The 25268-nt window shown below is 34.7% G+C and overlaps 1 protein-coding gene across 1 annotated transcript in view; it reads right to left on the bottom strand.

Annotated features, from left to right (window-relative positions):
• LRRIQ3 (leucine rich repeats and IQ motif containing 3) overlaps positions 1–25268 on the bottom strand; it is a 178367-nt gene that overhangs the window by 14331 nt on the left and 138768 nt on the right. The window contains exon 6 of the mRNA XM_044236435.1: positions 1912–2635. Coding sequence (XP_044092370.1) covers positions 1912–2635 — 724 coding nt within the window. The remainder of the gene's footprint in view (positions 1–1911; positions 2636–25268) is intronic.

The following is a 25268-nucleotide window of genomic DNA, read 5'->3' on the forward strand; positions in this document are numbered from 1 at the left end:
GGTTAATTATATTTTTAGTATATATTTAATAATTTTGTTTATATATCTTCACTACACATTCTGAAAATATACACATTATTTCTCATTCCAATGGCTGAAGTATTAAGCACACTAATATACATATGTATATATACAGTATACAAACATATATATGCATACATTATATATGTATTATAGATATAGATATAGATACAGATATAGATATATAGATACACACACACACACACACATATATATATACATATTATTCGCTTGCCCCAGGGATCTAGCATATCATTTAAATGGACTTACATGCAATCATTACTAATTCAAAAACCTTTTTTTATCCTATTTTTTTCAATAAATAATTACTGAATAGATTTTGGAAATTACTGTACTAGTTTACAAACTAGGAAACTACTGTACTAGAAATGAAAAGATAGACCAAATTATTTCATAAAGGTCTTTACAAGCTAAACTGATAAAGGCCATCTCATGGTAACTGCTACAACTGAGATCTAAATCAAGTACTATGGGAGAAGCACCAAATGAAAGGAATTAATTCAGACCGGAAGAACAGTTGTGGAAAGGTAAAAAGTACAGGTATCATTTCAGTTGGTTACTAAAGGATGAATAATAAAAGGATGAATTTTGTCAGTGGTTGTATAGTTCATACACTGCATGACAGGGGCAAATAGGGGACAAATGGAAATACAGTCACACTCAGCCAAGCATCAGCCACTAGTGATGTGTTTCCCTGGTGAAATATGTGCCTTGTCCTTCTCATACAGGCACTAACCCCTCACCAATGTGAACATTCCAAATCTTTCTAATTTGCACAATAATAAAAGAGGCTTGTGTTGCATAATAATATGTAGATAGCACTAACATTATGGGCTTGTAATACTCTTTCGAAGTTCATATTTTAAGAAAAAGGGGATAGAACTAGTAAGGTCACTGGAATAAGAAACTACAAATTTGGGTAGGGAATTGGGAATAATTTAGTCTGTATGGAGCAAATAGTGCTGTTAGGGGAAGAAGGAAAGGCTATAAGCAGAAAATTTGGTGAGATCAGTCTAGTTAAATTGGAACAAAGTACGATGTCTGAAATGCTATTCCGATTTTATTCTGTTGGACAATGGCAAAGCATCAGTATACTTAAGTAGGAAGTAACATGATCAGAACTTAATTTTAAAAGACAGTTGTGGGCAGGTGCCTGGATGGCTCAGTCAGTTAAGTCTCTGCCTTAGACTCAGGTCATGATCTTATGGTCCTGGTCCTGGGGTCGAGCCCCTGGTGAGGCTCCCTACTTAGCAGAGAGTCTACTTCTCCCTCTCCTTCTTCCCAACAGCCTCCCTGCAAGCTCTGTCTGTCTCTCTCAAATAAATACATAAAATATTAAAAAAAATAAAAGACAGTTGAAGCTTGGCTAGAGAACAGATTTGGGTTGAAGAAAGGATATCTTGAGAATGCAGATGGAACTCTCAATCTGAAGGATAAATTGTGAATCTTAGAATGACTCTGAGTCTGCATTAGAATGGGAGATGTGGGATTGAAAAGGATCAGTTTGAGACTCCTTCTAAAAGTAAAATGAATAAGGAAACCTATTAGATGTTGCCACTGAGAGAGACTGAGTTGTAAAAGACTGGTTTCTAGCAATGGTCCAGAGGCCAATGATGATTGTCATTTAAAAGAACAACCATTCATTAAGAAGCAGGTTTTGTTGGTTGAGGGTGGAGGCAGGATGAGACAGAGTTGTTTTATTGTCTCATCTTTGGTAATATATAAGAACATTTTTGTCCTTTTATGTTGTCTCTATTTTTCAAAGAGAATGCTATAAACAAAGTACTGCTTATTAGGTCCCAATACTTAGTATACAATATTAACATGCAATTGACTTAAAAGCCTCTATAATATCAAAACTGTACTTACCTGATTTCCTTCATTTGTTTTAATAAATTCTTTTGATATTTTTCCATTTCTAGTCTTTGCTGAACAATCAGACATTTTTCTTGTAAGACAGCTTGATTCTTCCTCAATCTGTCCATTTTAATAATTCCTTTGGATAAAAGAGTGCGCTCATTACTTATGTTTTGAATTAATAAACGGTCTTCAGTCTTTTGTTTTTTTTCTGCTAGAAACATAGCTCTCCTCTCTCTAACTTTTTTGAGGTAATTGAATCTGTCCTGCCAAAGTTGTAGTAAACCATTCTGAATTGTCTCGTTATCTTTTGCAATTAGCTTTTGTGCAGCATTTTTTTTCTTATTTAGGTTTTCTTGAACAGTTGAGCGAACTCTTTCTTGGGCACCTTGTGCAATGGTGATAGCCGCTATTTTTTTTTCATGGCTTTCCTGCTTCTTTTGTTCTGAGTAATATTTATCAATATCCCAAAGTGTTTGGAGTTTTATACCAGTTCTGTGTGCTGTAAAAAACTCTTTTCTTACATTACTCTTCAACAGCGTGTCTTTTTTATTGATTGCTGGTTTTTGATGAGTAGTAGGAAATGGCTGGACATATGTAGGAAAATAATATTTTTCTTTCAATAATGCCGCATACTTCAGTGAATCTGAAGTATGTATGGGTAGTTTGAACACTGATATCCTAAAACTGGCATCCAATTCTTCATTCTCACTTTCATCTTCAGACTCCTTCTGACCTACATCATATGGAAGACAAATATAATACATTTCACAAATGCTAAGCAGTTTATTTTCTGCCCCTATTGTTTTGAAAACTACATTAATAAAGATGACAAGAACATGTTATTGACTTTATTAAGGAGCATTTTCCCCACTGATGTTCTTTGTAAACTTGTATTTTAATAGTGATTTTGGTGAGGGAAATCACTATTGAAACCATTTAACACAAAAGTGCACTGATTTCCTGTATTTCCTGCATCATCTCTCACAATCACTTAACTGGCAATGACTGAATAGCAGTATCTTATCTTACACTTAGTACTTAATGGTGCATATTATTTTTACACTTAGTTATTATTAGCTCATACTTGTAAAGGACTTTGTAATCCATTTTACCTTATTTGTCTTAACTGGTAGAAATGAATAGCTACCATCATAATTGTTTTTTCTCTTATTGGACACACAAATCCCTCAACCTCCTTTGTTAGTAATGTATAGTAATGAGACTAAGTCCTCTCTAGTAAAGTGTGAGCAGAAGTAATATGTGTCATTTCTGGTCTAAGGAAATGAATATGTTTTCTCTATATTTTCTTTCTTCTTCTGACTCACTAGACAGAGATAAGGATAAGGCCCTAGAAGATGGCAAATCCACAGTGTGGAAGGACCCTGGCTCCCTGAATCACAGCTTGAAAAACTATGTATTCACCAGGATTAATCAAACTTGGACTCTTACAGAAGCCAGAAATAAATGGTAATTATGTTTGAATCAATAGATATTTCTGGGTCTATTTGTTTTATAGCCAACCTAACTAATATAATAACTTGAATCACATCATTGTTCATATATTTATTTTCTGACAAACCTAGTTATGATTATAGGATCAGTGGCAAATACATTTTTTTTTCCAAAAGTTATGCTTATTGGTCTTAGGAAAAGATGTTTCCCATGTTTAACTAATTCCCTCTACCAAAATTACATCTCTACTAACTATAGTCTACAACAGTTTTATTTTTTCTAATAGAAAATTATCTTAAAGTCTTTATATGTCAAATGCAAATCCACTGGTAGAGATTTGATGGAAGTTGAAGTGACCATAAAGAAGGGTAGGACCTAGGTGGCAGCAGGGAAGAAGCAAATAGGCATGATTTTCACTAGGGGCCATAGGAATATTAACATTAGAATAGGAAGCAGTCTAAAGCGAAGTAGAAAATCAAGTCTAGCAAGTATAAAAGGTAATATACCAGGATCCAAAGTCAAAGTGTCTTGAAAAGTCTATTAAAAGTTTGGGTCCAAAGCAAGGCACTAGACACAGAGGAACAAAATACAGAATTTCAGTTCTAGAGTTCTAGAGTAAATAGGATATGGTCTGGGGAACCACCTAGAAAAAGTATTCTTTTGCGTTATTTGGTTTTCTGTGTAAATCTTGGCATGAGAAAGCTGGCCAAGAATAAAAAGATCAGGGATAGAAAGCACAACTTTAATAAGTTACTAAAGATTCTGGTCATCGATTTCAATTCATATGGGGGATTGGGATTTTTTCCCCCATACCACCAAGCAATGCTCCAACACCAGCCAAGTGTCCTGCAATTCAAATTAATTCTGACACTCTGTCTACCTGGAGATAGGGTCACCTCCCATAGGTTAAAGTTTCAGTCCTACAAAATAGTCCCTACACCCTTCAGATGTCAATCACAAGTCCAAGTTATCACCTGAGCTCTGACAAACTGGCTATAGATTAGAGGTTCCACTAACCCCCGCCTGGGTTCAGTTTGCTAAAGTGGCTCACAGAACTCAGAGAAACATTTTACATTTTACTTATTAGACTACTGGTTTTTTATAGAAGGATATAACTCACGAGCTGCCAGACAGAAGAGACTCATAGGGCAAGGTATGGGGAAAGGGAACAAAGCTTCCATGCTGTCTCTCCAAGCACACCACTCTGCCCAAATCTCCACGTGCTCACCAACATACAAGCTCTTAGAACCCAGTCCTTCTGGTTTTTTACAGAGGCTTCATTACATAGGCATGATTGAGTATACCATTGGCCATTAGAATCAAATTCAATCTCCATCTCCTCACCACTTTCCAGTGTTGAGGGTGGGACAAAACTTTCCAACGCTCTAACCATGGGGCTGGTTCCCCTGGCAACCAGTCTTAGGTATTTGCCAAAAATCAGCTAACATAACAAGACATTTGTGTTGCTCTTCTCTCATCACTTAGAAAATTCCAAGCATTTTAGGGGTTCTGTGCTAGAACCAAAGACAAAGATCAAATATATTTTTCTTATTATAAATCACAGTATCACAGTTACCAACATATAACAGTGTGCTCTTTAATAGCTTAATGCAGTGAATTATGAGACTGCAAGTTCTTTGAAAATAGAAGCCATACTTTATAGTAACTACAGATATACTACATTTATACTAACTAGTGTCTACTAACTACATTTACTTTGTAGATGATGATTGAGATGTCTCTCATTGGCTGATTGAACATAATCCCATTAATACTTTCCCAAAGTCTCCCAGTTTCAGGGCACCCGGATATCTCAGTCAGTTAAATGTCAGACTTTTGGTTTCAGTTCAGGTCATGATCTTAGGGTCGTAAGATTGAGCCCCACAAGCGGCTGCACAGTGGGCATGAAGCCTGCTAGAGATTCTCTCTCCCTCTGCCCCTCCCAGCCCTCCTGTTAGCGTGCACCCACAAGCCGTCTCTGTCTTTAAAAAAAAAAAAAAAAAAAGTCTCCCAATTTCTTTCTCTGCTTCCAGACATTGCTCAGTGCTATAAAATATATCTTCCTAAAACAGGATTCTAATCATATCATGCCATCCACCCAAAGGGAAACAAAACCTTCATGGTTCTCCACTTACAGAATGAAGGATAGTTCCACTTTTAAGCCTAGGATCCTTCATCATAGGGAAAGAGCTTCATTTTTTTCCCCTATACATACACAACATCTTCCCATCTTTGGCACTTTGCTTATATTATTCTATGCTTTGTCCAGTATGTTCTTTTCCCTATCTGCATATGTGCTTAAATTCTATCCATTATTTAAAGCCTCTTCACATTCTTATTCTTATTCTTTACATAAAGAATTGATATATTTTATTACCTGTGATATCAACCCCTTCCTCATAGAATTTATCACAATCTGGGATGCATGGGTGCCTCTGTCAGTTAAGCATCTGCCTTTGGCTTAGGTCATGATCTCAGGGTCCTGGGATCAAACCCCATGGGTTCCTTGTTCAGTCTGCTTCTCCCTCTACCTCCTGCCACCACCTGTGATCTCTGCCTCTCTCTCAAATAAATAAAATAAATAAAACCTTTAAAAACAAAAAACCTTATCACAATCCATTTGAATCCATTAAAGCTCTATGTAGAAATTCTTAGACATAGTATCAAACTAGATATAAGCTCCATAGGAGTAGGATTCGTGTTTTCTTTCATCCTCCATTCCTAGCCGTTAGCCTAGTATTTTGCAGAGAGGAGGGTTTTTTCTGCAGGGGTGGGGTATGGAGTAAACTAAACAGTAGATGCCAAAAAGTACATGTGTTAGATGAATAAATAGATGAAATAATCTTGTTGCTCAAGAGTAATTTGTCTTTTATAGTGGTAGAAGTCTAAAATTTGAGACAGGCAGGTTGGATTTGAATCCTATTTTTACCACTTACGTGGCCTAGGCAAGTTATTTAATTCTCTGTGCTTCAGTATACTCACTGTAAGATGGATATAATAATATCCAATCTATAGGGTTCATACAGGATTAAATGACTTAATAAAATGTAAAATGCCTGATAAAACTTGATATTTATGTATTAGAACAATGCCTTATAATGAGTAAGAGCCACATGTTAATTATTATTACTTTTTCATTATATTTTATCTGGAAAATTTGGAGTTTATCTTATCTCCTTAATTCCATCAATAGTATAGTTCAAATAGCCAGATAATCTAATAACGAGTGGGGAAAATACAGCAAAGCACTTCTATTACTCCTTTCAACATCCAATATATATTGAAGTATAGAATATATAGGAAGCCTTCTTTGTATGCTTACTTTGTTTCAAGACTTTATAATTAATCTCACTAGCTATTGTAAAAATAGAAGCCAACTGATGGAAGTGTTCTCATCTTTTTATAACCAAATTTATAAACCTATCTGCATGTTAATGCACTATCTTCTACCCTGATACAATTTAAAAAACACCCTTTCCTTCAGCAGCAGTCAAATTTTTCACATGTACTTTGGTCCCATCAGCCTTTACTTTCCCTTCTCCAATTATCTTAATGTTCTCCTTCTTTTTTTAAAAAAAATTATTTATTCATTTGAGAGAAAGAACGCACAAGCAGGGAAGCCGTAGGCAGGAGAAACAGGCTCCTCACTGAGCAAGGAACCTGATATGGGACTCAATTCCAGGACCCTGGGATCATGACCTGAGCCAAAGGTTGCGGCGTAACTAACTGAGCCACCCAGACATCCCATGTACTCCTTTATCATTGCCTCTCTACTGGATAATTCCCATCAAACCACCAAGGCAAGCACTACAACATTCTCTTCATCCTCATTGCCCTCTAGCTAGCATTCCACTTTTCCTGTTCAATTTTAGAATAAAAACTATTGAAAGAGTTGTCTCCTTTTCATCACCTTTTATATTTTTTCAGCTTATTTAGATATAGATCTTACCTCTACTATTCCCATCCAAATTTTGAAGCTCTTTCTACCAAAGGCTTTCATGGTGATAAACACAAAAAAATACCTTTTTTTCTGTTCTAATTTTTTGTAACTCTCAGTAGTGCTTGGCACAGTTGTTTCTCCTTCTTGAAATCTTTTTTTTTTTTCAAATTCTGATTTGCAGAATTGCTGAAGCTCTCCTGATATCTTAACAAATTCTTTTTTCTTCTTCTAGATTCCTTGAAGCTCCCCTGATTTTTCTCTAGCTTTCTGATTGCTCTTGATTTGCAGATTCTTTGTCCAGCAAATCTCTGGAGTTCTTGAGGGCTTGATATTATTGATATATTAGGTCTCCTTCCCATGTACAACTCTCTTCTTAAATGAATCATACTCACAGCTTGTATCAGTCTGTGCACTGGTAACTCTCATATTTATCACCTCCACTTGGAAGTCTTAAAGGTATTTTTTCAAAGTTGGTACATTCAATTTTTTGCTACCAGAAACCAATTCCCACTAAAATCAGCCCTATCTCAGCAAATACCACCTGCTAATTTATTCTTCCCATATCAATTTTATCAATTAATATATAGATTTAACCTCAGAAATATAATTAAAATTAATTATTTTTTTCCCTCCTTTTCCCTCCATTAGCTTCCTTCAGGTTTCTATCAGTTCTTAGTCTGACCAACTGCAGTGGCTTGAGTACTCTCCATATATCCCAATGCACAACACACTTCATTATCCACATAGTGATCAAGTCAGAGTCATCTCTTACAACTTTGTCTTTAAAGTCTTGTGGCTTTCATATGAGTTCATGATAAGTCATTTATTTGCCATAGCCTACAAAAACTTACATGATTTTACACTGTTGTACTTATACAACTACTTCTAACCACATCCATAATGCATAGCCAAGACATAAATGATATGTGGGTTAATTCTAAGGCACTATTTAGAGTATCAGAACTATAAATGATAAAAAGAAGTTGTTTCCTCTATTACAATTTTGCAAGTGAAAAATCCGAATTGACTTAGATAAATATGTGGGCCCCACCTACTATTAGCTAGAGTCTTCAAAAAGTGAAAACAGTGCTGGCTTAAGAATCATATAGTCTGAAAAAAAAAAAAAACAAAAAAACCTCACCAACCTTAAAGCCTAGTAGAGGAGACAAATGGGTAAAGCATGTGTCTTCAAAATACTGTAGCTAATGGTAAGGTAAAAGTACATGTATGCAGGAAGCGTTGCAACCATAGAAGAAAGACACTTTACCCTATCTGGGTTAGTGAGCTGGTTGTCAGCAAAACTGTTCTGGAGAAGGTAACAGCTAGATTTATTTTTAAAGAGAATATTTGTTTTATATTTATATTACTATAAGTCCATGTTTGGGGTATATGAAAAAATTCAATGAATTTGCAAAAGAACAGGAAACAGGGTATTCCCAGGATGGGGGAATCATAAAGATACAGATGTGAAAAAAAGATATATGTGAAATTTGGTTTTATAAAATATATAGTCAGCAGCTATTATCAGCAGTTAGTTGCTACAGATGTCCAGCAAGCAGGTGGATAAATGAGCTGAATCTAAATGCTGCAAGAGAGGACAAATCAGGAGATAAATATTTGGAGCCAGTCACAGAGGTTTTATAGATAAAACTGTAAGCATATTCAAGAGCTACAAGAGAAGTAAGGATGAAACCTTGGGGAAATTGATTTAATATGTACATGATAGGTAAGCCAAACATTAAGGAGAAAAAAAATCTGTGGCTATAGCCTTTTGCTATGTAAGCCTCTAAAGAAATCACTACATGTAAGAGACTTGGCATATGTATACACCTAGTTTGCCATGGCAAGTCCCTGTCTCTGCCTGCTGTCCTGGTGAAGTTTATTAACAGCAACTGCTTTCACTCAGAAAAGACACATGTTGGAAGGTAAACCATTGGGTCACCTTAGCTATAGGGACATTGCCCAATAACAGACAAGTAGGAGAGTATGACTGTGCTGTCTGCATTGTTTTAAGTTACATTAATATCTTAGTACAATGGCCAGGACTTGAGAGATACATAGTAAATGATTTTGTTAAAACATAGGTTACCAGATCCTCAAGGTTCAATGAAAGTTGAGACCATGTTTGTTTTGTTCACTACTTTATACTAAGCACTTAGAAGAATGTCTAGTGCATAACAGGCTTTCAATAAATATGTGAATATTTATTGAATTCATGAATATTTTTCTACAGACAGCTAGGCCAAATCAGGGGTACTCTTCTGTTTGGGAGGTGAACTATTGATTTTTAATTGACACTTTCCTCTCATCTTTTGCACCCTCACTTTCTGTATTCCCCACATCTATTGTTATTCCCTTTAGGAACCCCACACTTCAAATATAACATCATAACTTCTGAACAGGACTTAGACACTTCTATTTCTTACCTTTGGCTCAGGCTATTCCCACTTATTTGAAAGGCCTTATTTGCATCACCATCTATAAAAAGATCATTCATCTTGAATAACATAAATGCTGTCATTTATTGAACTCTTATCATGTGGTAGCCTCTAAGGTTACTTCTTTACATATACATTTATCATTTATTTTAATATTGATAAACCTGTAAGGTAGATGGTATTAATCACTAACCATAATGATACACTAATACACACTGAATGTTTGCTATATATCACATTGTTCCACATCTTTTATATAAATGATCTCATTTAGTTTCCTCAACAACCTTATGAAGTAAGTACTGTACTATTTTTATCCCCATTTTTCAGATAAAGAAACTGAGGCTTATAGAAATAGCCAATATGTTGGAGTAAGATCATAGCATATGGCTAACACCTGGGAAAAAAAAACAAAAGAAGACAACAAAACAAAGAACAAATATCTGGGACTCCAGAGAATAAACAAAAACAGATAATGACCTGTTAAAAACATTCATACCCTTAAAACAGAATCCAAAGTAACAACATTTGTGATGCCCTCAATATAATCCAAAGTATGTAATATGAATGATAATTATATCATGAATGATATCACTTCATGTAAAATACAGAAATCATGCAATCATATAAGCCATTTCAACTCATCCTTTCTGTATTTTATGTGAAGTGGTACAATATTAAATAGATTGTGCAAAGTTAAGGATTTTTATTAAAATCCCTACAGAAAATAAACATATAATGCAAAGAGGTTCAACTGAAAATCCGAAGGATAAATTAAAATAGATTACAAAAATAGTTGAATAAACAAAAAGAAGACAGGATGGGGTGCCTGGGTGGCTCAGAAGGTTAAGTCTCTGCCTTCAGTTCAGGTCATGGTCTCAGGGTCCTGGGATCCAAATCCCCTTTTGGAGCCTTTGGATCCAAATCCAAATCCAAATCCCCACCCCCACCCCCCCACCCTCCCCTCCCCCCCATTGGGCTCTCTGCTCAGTGGGGAGCCTGCTTCCCCTTCTCTTTCTCTGCCTGCCTCTCTGCCTACTTGTGATCTCTTTCATTGTGTCACAGAAATAATTAAAATCTTTAAAAACAAAAAGACAGGAAAAAATAAGCAGAAGAATAAAAGACTAAGGACAGAAAATAAATAATAAAATGTTGCTGACCTAATCCTAATAAGATTAGTGTCCTGTTTAGAAGAGACACCAAAGATCTCACTTTCTACATCTCTCCATGAACACACACACTAAAAACGGGTCATATGAACACACAGAAGATGGTTGCCATGCTAGCATTTTGATCCTGGACTTCCAGCTTCCAGAACTGAAAAAATAAATTTCTGTTTATGGGGGTCTGAGCAGGCTAATACAAAAAAAAAAAAAAAAAAAAAAGAGAGAGAGAAAAAAAGGAGTACCCTCTCTTCTGAATTTCTAAGCATCATTCCTTGGCTGGTATGCTGTTGCACACCAGTATGCTGTTAGTGAATAATGGGAGTGCTCAGTGACATTGATTACTCTGGTCCGGGGTGGAGTTGTTACAGCCTCTAGGCTCCCTTTGGCATAAATTTCAACTAGAGACTTCAGAGTTCAAGTGGGGTCTGACATTATTCTGCAGTTATAGCAATAGAGAGGGGCTCAGGAGGGATTCTATCACTTGAAAGACACACTTAAACAGTGAGTTACTGCGTGTGGTGCTGTTTACCATTGACAAGAGGCTCATGGAATAGGTGTTTAAAAAGCATAACACAGGGGCGCCTGCGTGGCTCAGTGGGTTAAAGCCTCTGCCTTTGGCTTGGGTCATGGTCCCAGGGTCCTGGGATCGAGCCCTGCATCGGGCTCTCTGCTCGACGGGGAGCCTGCTTCCTCCTGCCTCTCTGCCTATTTGTGATCTCTGTCTGTCAAATAAATAAATAAAATCTAAAAAAAAAAAAAAAAGTATAACACATAGCCCAAAGCGCACACAAATTGGGGTGGGAACTCCCAAATCCTGGTATACATATATCAGATACTTCAATCCATTTTTGGTTGATATACATTTTTAATGATATTCTGCCTAGCAGCACAGTGGATGCTCTTCTGTATCTTAAGAATCTCATCATTATTTTAAAATAAGAATGCTATGGGGCACTTGGGTGGCTCAGTGGGTTAAACCCTCTGCCTTCAGCTCAGGTCATTATCCCAGGGTCCTGGAATCAAGCCCCGCATGGGGCTCTCTGCTTAGCAGGGAGCCTGCTTCCTCCTCTCTCTCTCTGCCTGCCTCTCTGCCTACTTGTGGTCTCTGTCTGTCAAATAAATAAATAAAATCTTAAAAAAAAAAGTTTTAAAATAAGAATGATATGAAAATTCAATTAGATTTAGTCCATTCACATTTACACACACACACACACACACACACGTCTCACATTCATCAATGAAAGAAATGGGGAAAATTCACACACAGAATCTTTCAACTATTGGAATTGTCTGAATGACTATAAAATTGTTTTATATTTTGGGGGCTTGCAGGTGGCTCAGTCAGTTAAGCGTCTAACTCAGGTTATGATCTCAGGGTCCTGAGATCTAGCTCTAAGTTGAACTCTACACTCAGCAGGGAGTCTACTGGATACAGGACTTTTTTTTTTTTCTCTCTCTCTCTTTCCCTCTGCTCCTTCCCCACTCCCCCACTCTCTAAAAATAAACCCCTGAAAAAATATTTTATATTTTATCAGTTAGTCAACCTGAGTAACTTGTTATTGGAGACTATGAAGGCTTAAAAAATTATCAGTAAAACTTGGTGCATTAGTTACCTATTGCTACTTTTAAAAATTATCCTTATTCATGGAGCATAACAAATAGCATGGAGGACAAGGGGAATTAGAGAGGAGAAGGGAGTTGAGGGAAATTGGAAGGGGAGGTGAACCATGAGAGACTATGAACTCTGAAAAACAATCTGAGGGTTTTGAAGGGGCGGGGGGTGGGAGGTTGGGGGAACCAGGTGGTAGATATTGGAGAGGGCACGGATTGCATGGAGCATTGGATGTGGTGCAAAAACAATGAATACTGTTACGCTGAAAATAAAGTAAAAAAGTTTAAAAAAATACTCTAAAACATATGGGCTTTAAAACAATAGACATTTATTACTTCAAAATTTCTTTGAGTTAAACTTTTAAGAGATGCCTAGTTGGTGGTTGTGGCTCAGTTTCCCAATAATGTCATAGTAAAGATGTCAACCAAGGTTGCAGTGGTCCAAAGCTTAACTGGAGGATGTGGAGGACTTCATTCCAAGATGGCTCATTCACATGACTATTCAGAGGCCTATGTTCCTTAATGCCTATTGGCAGAAGGCCTTAGTTCCTTGCTCTATGGGCCTTTCAAAAGAACTGTTTGGACTTCACCCAGATCAAGTAATCTGTCAGAAAGAGCTTGGAGGAAGACACATATCTTTTATGATGATCTTGTGAGACACACACCATTTCTTTTGCCATATTGTTCATTTTATGTAAATCAGTAAGTCCACCCAAAAATGAGAGAACTAGGCTCCACTTTTTAAGGAAAGTATGCAAAGGATTTGTGAACATATTTTACAATCATTGTATCTGATATAAAGATTTTACATTCATGGAAATCAAGCTCAAGTTCATCAAACAGTTGTAAAGGCATCATTTCAAAGCTTTATATAAATTCAATATTTAATTTCTTACTTAATAATTCATATCCTATTATTATCACCATAATAATATAAATGGAATATAATTATATATTTTCCCCAGATTACAAACTTTCTCTTTTTTGTAACCTAGTACACTTAACAATAGTATTATTATTATTACAGATTTCTGCCATGACTTAAAACATTTGGAAGCACTATCTTATGGCAGTGGGATAAAACACATTCATAGAATTTATAAAGGAATTTGTTTATGCTATAACTGCCTATCTTAACATCTTGGGTAAATTTCCATTTTTGGAGAATAGGGAACATATCTTATATATTCTTGTGTCTGTCCTCTACTACAGCTAGCACGATGTTTTGTATTTTGGGTTTTCAATTTTTAAAATTCAACTATTTGTTGAATATTAATATTTATATTAATAAATATAAATTTATTTATATTATTTAAAGACTAATTTATTAGTCTTTATATTTAAAGATAAATATAAAGACCTATTTATTTATTTGAGAGAGACCTATTTATTTATTTGAGAGAGAGAGAGAGTGCACATGGGGGTGAGCAACAGAGGATAGGAAGTGAGCATCTAAGCTGACTTCATGCTGAGAATGGAGCCTGACAAGGGCTGGGTCTCATGAGGTTGAGATCAGAGCTGAAAACAAGGATCTTAACTGACTGTGCCACCCAGAGAACCTTCAAAACGAATTTTGAAAATACATATTGTACTTCTAAATATATTACTTTTTTTTCAAAGACAGTTTGTGTCTTACAAGGAAGTCAAGAGTCTCATTTAAACGAATGTAATATTGTATGTCAACCATACTTCCATTAAAAAAAAAAAAAAGAGTCCCACAATAAGAATTAGGTATAGCAGAAGGAAAAGCATTTTTAAATATCTAATAGTACTTCTTTTGTCACATTAACTTATTTTATTTCCTTCCTTTTCCTTTATTCTGACACCTTTCATCTGCTTACTGTTTTATAGCCTTTTTGTTTTGCCTTTCTTGTCTCTTACCTGAAAATGAAACCAAATGTCTTTATTATATCCTGCTGATAGCATTAAGGGCTAAAACAGTGACTATATTAAGCTAGGAGCTTAAAAAGTGAACTTTCTAAACCAACAAGTGTTAAGGTCTACATGTGTAACATCTTCCTATCAGTTATATTTTTCTTGCTGCTCTGGCATTATGATAAGGCAAGAAAGATAATCACAAAAGCCACACATATACAAGTTCAAATCTGGGAGATAAACTGGTGATCTGATACATAAACACCTTCTGTATGATGTGGAGTTGCTCAACATCCAGTAAAAACTTTTCAGTAATGGGCCCTAAAATGATATTCATATTTGTGAATTAAGGAATTGACAATAAATATAATCCAAAGGGCTAAAGGTCATCTATCTAGACATACAAAGCAAGCAATAATGTAAAAGGTATCACCTTTGGATATGAAGGGCACTGGCATAAAGTAATGCAAACAAACTGTCAAATCACAGTTCACACAGAAAAAGAAAAATGTTGACACGAGGTAGTTTGAATTCTGTATCTCTTATCCAAGCTTACCATAAGAAAATGCCTAGAGATAGAATAATGCATATATTCCAAACTTACTTGGCACTGCTATGGAATTAGCCCTTAACTTAAATTACTAAGTCATAGAAGAAAATAGTTTATATAATTCTATTTAACCTTTTCCTTTTCAAAAAAATTTTCCTTTTCTATAGCAATTCTTTCTTAATTTTCATAGGAAAAAAATTTAGAATTGTCTATTTGAATTGCAGGCTTAGAAATAACAATTACTTACTTGACTATTGATCTAAAGAGAAGTCAAACAATGCAAAATATGAAGAATTAAAGCAGATTCTCATTGCACATTTAGTCTGAAAGACCAGAGAAGGATATCAGAATTATGACTGAAAATTGAGTATACACATAGGTGTTCTCAGAAACCCTTGATTAAATTCTTAATAGATCAGAAGCCCTTTAACTCTCACTGTAAAACTAATTATTCTTTTTTGCCTCTTGTCTATAAAAAGAGATATTTAACAAATTGTAACTATTAAGCAAATAACATGAAATTCTGAAATACCTTCCATGCAAAAGACAGCTAGCTTTTTAAAAAATGTTCCTACCAAAAAAAAACAAAAAACAAAAAAAAACGGAAAAGGATCTATTAAACAATCCCTGAGTAAAATAATAGATCCATGATTACATTTCACCCTGTCAATGATTTCTGTCCCAAAATACATTAAAAAATAACCTAAAGATCTTTATACTTAGAAACAGAAGCTTCACTGCAAGGAAATCTTTAGTATCAAAAACATTCACCTCTCCCTAAAATCTGCTCAGAATCTAAATGGTCATAAGTTTTTCTGGGGCACCTGGGGTAGTTCAGTTGGTTAGTTCAGTTGGTTAGGCTTTGGCTCAGGTCATGATCCCAGTGTCCTGGGATTGAGTACTGCATTGGGCTCCCAGCTCCATGGGAAGTCCGCCTCTCCCTCTGACCTTCTTCCCTCTCATGCTCTCTTTCTCTCTCAATCTCTCTCAAATAAATAAATAAAATATTGAAAAAAAAAAGAAGTTTTTCTGGTTCTTAGTGTTTTCTTTTTTCTATTTCTTAAGCAGAGTGTTGACAGACGAAATGCTGTTTAATACTGTTTGGTAGATAACAAAGGAGCATAAAAATAACTTTTTAAATACTTAGGAATAAATTTACCCAAGAAGATGAGAGATCTGTACACTAAAAACATTAAGACACTGATGAAAAGAAATGAAGAAGACATAAATAAATAGAAAGATATCTTGTATTCAGTGAACTGGAAGAATTAATATTGTTAAAGACCTATACTACCCAGAGCTATCTACAAATTCAATGCAACCTTATCAGAACACTAATGGCATTTTTAAAAAATAAAAATAGATAAAATTCTACAATTCATATGGAACCACAAAAGACTACAAATAATCAAATCAATCTTAAGTAAGAACAAAGCTAGAGGCATAACACTTCCTGATTTCAAAATATACATTACTAAAGTAATCAAAACAGCTAATGTGGGGCTCAATCCCAGGACCCTGGGATCATGACCTGAGCTGAAGGCAGACACTTAACCGACTAAGCCACCCAGGCACCTGTCTGAACCATTTTGTATTGCCACCAACAGTGTGCAAGTGTTCCACATTCTCACCATTTGTCATCTTTTATTTGTAAAATAGCCATCCTGATGCATGTAAGGGGAAATCTCACCGTGGTCTTGACTTACATTTTCCTGATGGTTAACGACACTGAACATTTTTTCATATATCTCTTGGCCATTTGTATGTTCTTTGGAGAAATGTCTATTAAAGTCTTTAGTCCACTTAAAAATTTGAAAAACCAGTAATAGGGTTTTGCTATTATTATTGAATTAAAGGAGTTTCTTATATATTTTGGAGCTTAATTCCTTATCAGATATGTGGTTTGCAAATATCTTCTCCCATTGTCTTTTTTGTGTATTGATTGTTTGCTTTGCTGTGCAGGAGCTTTTTAGTTTGATAAACTACCACTTGTCTATTTTGCATTTGTTTCTTGTTGCTTTGTCATATCCATGAAATCATTGTCAAGACCAGTACCATGCAGCTCTTCCCCTACATTTCTTCTAGGAGTTATATAGTTTCAGGTCAGACTTTAAGGTTTTAATACATTTTGAGTGATTTTTTTGTGTATAGTGTGAGCTAAGGTTCCAGTTTCATTCTTTTCCATGTATGCATCCAGTTTTCCCAGCACGATTTGTTGAAAACCTTATCCTTTCCCCTTATCCTTTCTTGGCATCCTTGTCAAATTTCAGCTGACTGTATGTGTGTTGATTTATTTCTGGGCTTTCTATTTTGTTCCACTAGTCAATATGTCTATCTTTATGCTACTATTTTACTGTTTTGATTACTTTAGTAATGTATATTTTGAAATCAGGAAGTGTTATGCCTCTAGCTTTGTTCTTACTTAAGATTGATTTGATTATTTGTAGTCTTTTGTGGTTCCATATGAATTGTAGAATTTTATCTATTTTTATTTTTTAAAAATGCCATTAGTGTTCTGATAAGGTTGCATTGAATTTGTAGATAGCTCTGGGTAGTATAGGTCTTTAACAATATTAATTCTTCCAGTTCACTGAATACAAGATATCTTTCTATTTATTTATGTCTTCTTCATTTCTTTTCATCAGTGTCTTAATGTTTTTAGTGTACAGATCTCTCATCTTCTTGGGTAAATTTATTCCTAAGTATTTAAAAAGTTATTTTTATGCTCCTTTGTTATCTACCAAACAGTATTAAACAGCATTTCGTCTGTCAACACTCTGCTTAAGAAATAGAAAAAAGAAAACACTAAGAACCAGAAAAACTTCTTTTTTTTTTCCAATATTTTATTTATTTATTTGAGAGAGATTGAGAGAGAAAGAGAGCATGAGAGGGAAGAATTTGGCAAGTGACTACTATGCAAATAATCATGACCCATAGAAACTACACTTGATCGATAGATTTCTTCACTCCCTGCTTTCACACTTTTTTACATTTTTTCCCTCGGTTGAAAGATTCAGAGACCAAAAGATATTACCAAATTTCAGTACAGTGGTTAGAATAGCCAGAAAAGCTAGACCTTAAGTATTACTTAAATAAGTCCCCTCAAATAATTCTTACAATATCAACCTCTAAAGGACCCGGTTTTATGATAATTTCCAATAATACAGGTTTCGAAGTAGAAATCAATAAATAGAAATGTCAGAAGTCTCACAGAACCTTCCGAGACTATATATAGTCTACTATAAAATAGCTATTTAGGCTTTTTAATTGCTACTTGTGGTCATATTAGAGTTCATTTTTCTCTTTTCCTCGTTGCTAAATTATTGATTTCTATTTCATTTCAATTGTAATTCATCCTGGTGCGTTAATGATTCTTCTATTTTAATTTCTTTTTATAATGTACCAAGTATGTCTAAGATTCTGTGAGCATTTATCCAGTCTCAGATCTCAAATCTCAATTTCAGTGTTTTATTAATGTAATAGACACCAATTTCCCCCAATGGCAGCTACTTAAAATTACATATGGTCTCAGTGAAGAATTTAATAGCTTCTAGCTTCCTAGAATCATTTTGATTTATTCATCTATTAATTCATCTATCTATCCATCCTTCCATCCACTCATTCATATTTTAGTAGCTTGCAAATTCAATTGAAATTCAGGAATCACAACTATGAAATTTCTTATTAAAACTCCTACTGGTTCTTAATTTTTTCCTCTAAATTTTATTTTCCTTTTTAATCATTTGAGAATTACTTGGTTTCTCTGGATATTAGCAATTTCTCTTTAATAAAAAATGTCTTATTTGCTAACCGTAGCATATACAATAAACAAATGTGAAAAGTGCTTATATAAACCAAACATTTGCTATGTGCAAGACACTTTTGCAGACAAGGGTAGTATGAAAGGCAGGATCCCAGGTCTCATGGAACTTTTATTCTAGTGGGAAAAGATAGATAACAAATTCATAAATACAAAAATATCAAACAGGAAGAAAGCTCTGATGAAAAATGAGTCAGGGTAAAATGACAAGTCTACTAATTGTATGGGATAGGTAAGAAATTATATATATATATATATATATATATTTACATTTATATTTAAATCAAAATAATCTCAAGTCAGAAAGACAAGAAGAAATAAAGAGTAGGAAATCTGCAGCAGGGGTAAGAGTTTTCCAGGAGAAATGAGAATCTATTGTAAGGACACTAGGCAGGAGGACATTTGGCCTGTAGGGATAGAGAGAAAGCCACTAATCATTGGAACCCAGTGAGCCAAAGGAGAGGGGAGTGAGGTACAGTGATAGAAGAAGTATGATGGGGACCAGATTACATGCGGCATTGAAGGCCACACACACTCATATGAAAAAGCTAGATTTTATTCTGAGATTGAGAGTCATTTAAGAAGGGGAGTAATACGATATGTGATTTTACCATGAGAAAAATGGATTTGAATGTGGAGTCAAGAGTGTAAGGAGAGAAACCAGTTTAAAGGCTACTACAGAGGCCCAGGCTAAGATCTGATGGTAGGGCTAGCCTAGAAACAATGAAATTGCATAGTAAAAGAAAGATTTGGACTATGTTTAGATGCAAAGTCAAAGGGTTTGCTGATGAATTATATCACAAAGGAAAGGAAAAAAAAAAAATCAAGGATGAATGCTAGCATTTCAGCTTGAGGAGCCAGATGGATGGTGATGTCATTTGTTGAGACAGGAAAATACTGGATGAAAATCAGATTTCATAAACTAGATTAAATGTTTTGAAGTTCATACCTTTCATATTTAAACACAAGTTAATATTTCACTAATAAGTCATATTTAAATTCTGTATCTTATAAATAATTTTAATTTTTCATTAATATAATGTCATTTCAAAATTTTTAGCCTGAAAATAAGAAAATCATTTTGAACTATTTTTTTCCCTTTATAAGATTACTAATAATACTCAGATAAGAATGGAGGAAAATGCTATCTTTGTATACTTTTCATTAATAATACCAGATAATTTTGAGACACAACCATAATTTCCACAAACTGAATTCTTTAATACAAGGGCGGCACAGAGTTTACTCTCTGAAAGAAAAATGTTTTCAAAAAAGAAAAAAAGAAATTATCCTTATATCTGTACTTTATATAAACTTCTCTATTTAAGAGCAAAATAACTAAGCTATATTGTAGTCAAATTTATTTTAAATTATCTCAAAAGATAGTTTTAACTGTCACGTGAAACTTTCAGAAGTCAGGAACACAGGGGCCATTTGTAGTCAACAGAGCTTGTTTGGTTCACCTAAATGTATTACAGATTTATGAGCCATCTGTGAGGAAATAAACGGTCTATTTTAAAATCAGTACAGATATGATCAGAACTTTCACAAGTAGGTCTGAAGCAGTTGCTCTCTTCAGCAAAACTGTCTGACACCTTGGCACTAACAGATGGCCTTCTGTGGTAAATAGGCTTTGAGACAGCTTTGAGTTCAGGTAAAGCAAAGATGAGGGAAAGGAATAAGTAAATACAATAAGAGAATAGTGACATCAACTTCTGTCATCCATTGTTTTCTGTGATTTGTTAGGCACACAAATGTCATGAAGTTTGGTCACATAGGGGCCATTTCTTCTTTTGAGGTTAACTTTCTTAGTAGCAATACAAAAGGTCTTAAGTCTTTCCCTAAGCCATGCCACTGACATATACACACATAATATGATATAAATAGCCTAAGATATGAGCCAAGATCACCCAAAAAAGAATATAATTAAAAAAAAAAAAAGGTAAGGGATGCCTGGGTGGCACAGTTGTTTGAGTGGCAGACTCTTGGTTTCCACTCAGGTGGTGATTTCAGGGTCAGATGATCTAGTCCCATGTTGCACTTAGCACAGAGTCTGCTTAGGATTCTCTCTCCTTCTGTCCTTTCCCCTGATCATTTGTGCACACTCTCCCTCTCTCAAAATAAATAAATAAATCTTTTTTAAAAATCACACATTCATATGTAACAAAACTATATTGGGGACTTATAGAGAAGCAGAGAAATTATTTCCCCACTTAATACCATTAATTAGACATTTTTGTGAAAATGTTATCCAGGAACCTAGTTCTCTATAGTCACATGGGAAAAACTGTAATGCATCACATGTTAACCACAAAATCATATAATTTCCAAAAATTAAAAAAAACACAAAAGCAATGAAACTGATATCTATAAGTACCTTTCATAGTAACATGCAAAATACTTGAAACATTGTCACTTGATCATCAGCTAGTGAAGTTGTTTACAAATAGTTGTTTCAACTGCAATGATATGTCTCCTGTTGGTAGCAACATCTCAGATGAACATCCTCATTGTTGACATCCAGCATGCTTTAAAACTGTTTACATGAGATCTTTTTCAAGATCTTTATTGAGACATATTTAACATACCATAAAACAATTGAACCGTTAAAATGCACAATTCAGTCGTTCTAAAATATTCAGAGTTGTGCAACCATCATCACAACCTAGGTTTACAAACTTTTCATCCCACCAAGAAGAAATGCTATAACCATTAGAGTGACTCTCCATTCTCCAACCACCACTACCTCCCTAATCCTATACAACTGATAATCTGCCTTCCACTTCTACAGATTTATGTATTCTGAACATTTATTGTAAATAGAGATATACAATACGTGGTCTTTTATAATCAGGTCCATTATTCTAAGGAAGCCAAATGCAGCTTTATGATTTCTTCTCTTTTATGGCTGCACTTTTTTTGGTTTTATTTAAATTCAAGTTAATTAACATATAACACATAGTGCATTATTAATTTCAGGGTAGAATTTAGTGTTTCATCATTTGGATATAACACCCAGTGCTCATTACATCAAGTGCCTTCCTTAATGCCTATCATCCATTTAGCCCATTTCCCTCCCACCAGACCCCCTCCAGAAACCCTGTTTGTTCCCTCCAGAAACCCTTAGTTTGCTCCCTAGAGTTAAGAGTCTCATGCTTTGCCTCCCTCTCTGTTTTCCTCTTGTTTTATTTTTCCTTCTTTTTCCCTATATTTATCAGTTTTGTTTCCACATATGAGTGAAATCAAATGGTATTTATCTTCCTCTGACTGACTTATTTCACTTAGCATAATACATTTTTGTTCTAACTACATCATTGTAAATGGCAAGACTTCATTCTTTCTGATGTCTGAGTGATATTCCATTATATATTCATATATATATATGTGTGTGTGTGTGTGTGTGTAGGTATATATAGGTGTGTGTAGGTATATATATGTGTGTGTATGTGTGTAGGTATATATATATATATATACCTATATATAGGTATATATATACCTATATCTATATATACCTATATATATATATACCTACCAATATATTATATATATACCTACCTATATACACACACACATATATATATAATATATATACTATTACCTATATAGGTAATATATATATACCTATATAGGTATATATATATATACCTACCTATATATTATATATATATATACATATATATATATATATATACACACACACATACACACACATATATATACCTACACACATCACTTCTTCTTCATCCATTCATCAATGAATTTCTGGGCTCCTTCCATATTTTGGCTATTGTGGACATTGTTGCTATAAACTTTGGGGTGCATGTGCCCCTTTGAATCAGTATTTTTGTATCCTTTGGACAAATACCTAGTAAGGAAAATGCTGGGTTATAGGGTAGTTCTATTTCTAACTTTTTTTTTAAAGATTTTATTCATTTATTTGACAGAGATCACAAGTAGGCAGAAAGGTAGGCAGAGAGAGAGAGGGGGAAGCAGGCTCCCTGCTGAGCAGAGAGAGCCCGATGCGGGGCTCGATCCCAGGACCCTAGGATCATGACCTGAGCCGAAGGCAGAGGCTTTAACCCACTGAGCCAGCCAGGCGCCCCTCTAACTTTTTGAGGGACCTACATACTATTTTCCCGAGTGCTGCTCCAATTTGCTTTCCCACCAAAAATGTAAGAGGGTTCCCTTCTCTTTGCATCTTTGACAACATCTGTTATTTCCTGTGTTGTTAATTTTAGCCATTCTGACTGGTGGTATCTCATTGTGGTTTTGATTTATTCTCCTCCACCTCCATCTTCACCTATTCCACCATGAATTCTACATGTCTGGTTAATTTTAGATAGAACAAAATATTCAAACCAATTCCATGCCTTGTCATGAACCCAGAAAAACAAATTAACTTATGTCTGAGCAAATGTGTCTCAGTATTAGGGTCAAACTTCCCACAGGCTCCTGAATAATTATGATTTGGTCTTTTGATGATATATAATTTTACTTTATCAAGGTTTGCCATTTCTGTACTCTTCCAAGGAACATGGTGTCTCAGTCTTTTTCTCCTCTAACACCAAGATCTTTTTTTTTTTTTAAAAGATTTTATTTATTTACTTGACAGACAGAGATCACAAGTAGGCAGAGAGGCAGGCAGAGAGAGAGGAAGAAGCAGGCTCGATCCCAGGACCCTGAGATCATGACCTGAGCCGAAAGCAGAGGCTTAACCCACTGAGCCACCCAGGCAGCCAACCTTAGGTCTTCTTAATTTGAAGACCTAAACTTCTCAACCTGATATCTTAGGGTTAAATCCGTTCAACTTAGACCACCTGGCTACAAAGAATATACTAGTTCAATGCCTACTGAAACAATGCTTTACTTCTATCATTATGTTGAATAATGGTTAGAAGTATAAAACCATGAGCAAAAAAAAAAAAAAATTGAGCAAAATCAACTGGATTTCTGAAATGTCATATTTTAGCTTTTCAGAAAGTAACTTTAAGCAAGTTATTTAATTCCACAAGGCTGCAGTTTCTTTATCTATGAACTAGAAGGGTGAAAATGCCTACCTTATTGATTAGCTGTGAGAATTGAATGAAAGTGAGTGACACATACTACTTTTTTTTTTTTTTAATCTAGATTTTAGTAGCTTGGCTATCCATTTCATTTCGAACTCAGAATGCAGAAATCAATGAAAGTGAAAAGAGAAAAATAGAGAAAATAAGCAAAATCAGATTTTTTAACAGATAAACAAAATTTAGAAATCTTTAGATAAACTTCTCAAAAAAAGGAGAGAAGACCTGAATTACCAAAATCAGAAATGAAAGAGGAGGTATGACTACAAAATTTATAGAAATAAAAAGGACTATAACGAATACAATAAACAATATGCCAATAAATTAATTTAGATGAACAAATTCCTAGAAAGACAGAAACTGCCCTACTGAACCAAGAAGAAATAGAAAATCTGAATAATCCTATATAACAAATAAATACATTGAATTAATAACTTAAAAATTTTCAACAGATAAAACTCTAAGTCCAAATGGTGTATTAGTTTCCAGTACTGTTATAAAACTTACCACAAACTTGATAGCTTCAGATGATAAAAGAATATTCTCTCACAGTTCTGGAGTCCCTTAATTCAACATTACTTTCACTGATGTGAAATTAAGATGTCAGCAGGACTGCACTCCCTTTAGAAGCTCTGACAGAGAATCTGTTCATGTGTCTTTCAGCTTCTGATGGCTGCCAGCAATCATCTGGTAGAGGCCCACATTATTTCTATCTGCCTCCATCTTCATTACCTTTCTCTCTTGTATGTGTGTATATGTAGCATCTCCCTCTATCTCTTTTTTGTAAGGATCGCATATGATGCCATCCATGCATTCCTGATGCCTTATGATGGCATTTAGAGACCTTACAAATAATCCGGGATTATCTCATCTCAAAATTCTTAATTATATCTGAAAAGACCCTTTTCCCAAATAAGGTAACATTTATAGATTCCAATAATTAGATCCTGATATATTTGGGAACATCATTCAAGCAACTACAGATGGCTCCACTGATGAATTATAGCAAACCGTAAGGAATTCATACCAATTCTTCACAAACTCTTCCACCACTACCCCCACCCCCACCACCCCCATTTTTTTTTTTTGAGCATTTCAACTCATTCTATGAGGCTGGTATTATCCTGATACAAAAACCAAAGATGACAAAATAAATCTACACACCAACATCCCTTATGAATATAAATATAAAACTGCTTAACAAAATACTAGTGACCTGATTCTAGCCATATAATAAAGTATTATGCATCATTACCAAGTTGAACTTATCTCAGGAAAACATGGTTAATATCCAAAAATTAATGTAGTATACCAAATCAATAGAATAAAGAACAAAAACTACCTGATCTTCTCAACTTAAGGAGAAAGATTAGTTGATAAATTCCAAAACCCTGCTATGATTCAACAAATTCAGAATAGGAAAAAACTGCGTCTACAAAAACCCCATACCT

Source organism: Neovison vison, chromosome 2, assembly GCF_020171115.1.
Source record: "Neovison vison isolate M4711 chromosome 2, ASM_NN_V1, whole genome shotgun sequence".
NCBI classification, from domain to species: domain Eukaryota; kingdom Metazoa; phylum Chordata; class Mammalia; order Carnivora; family Mustelidae; genus Neogale; species Neogale vison.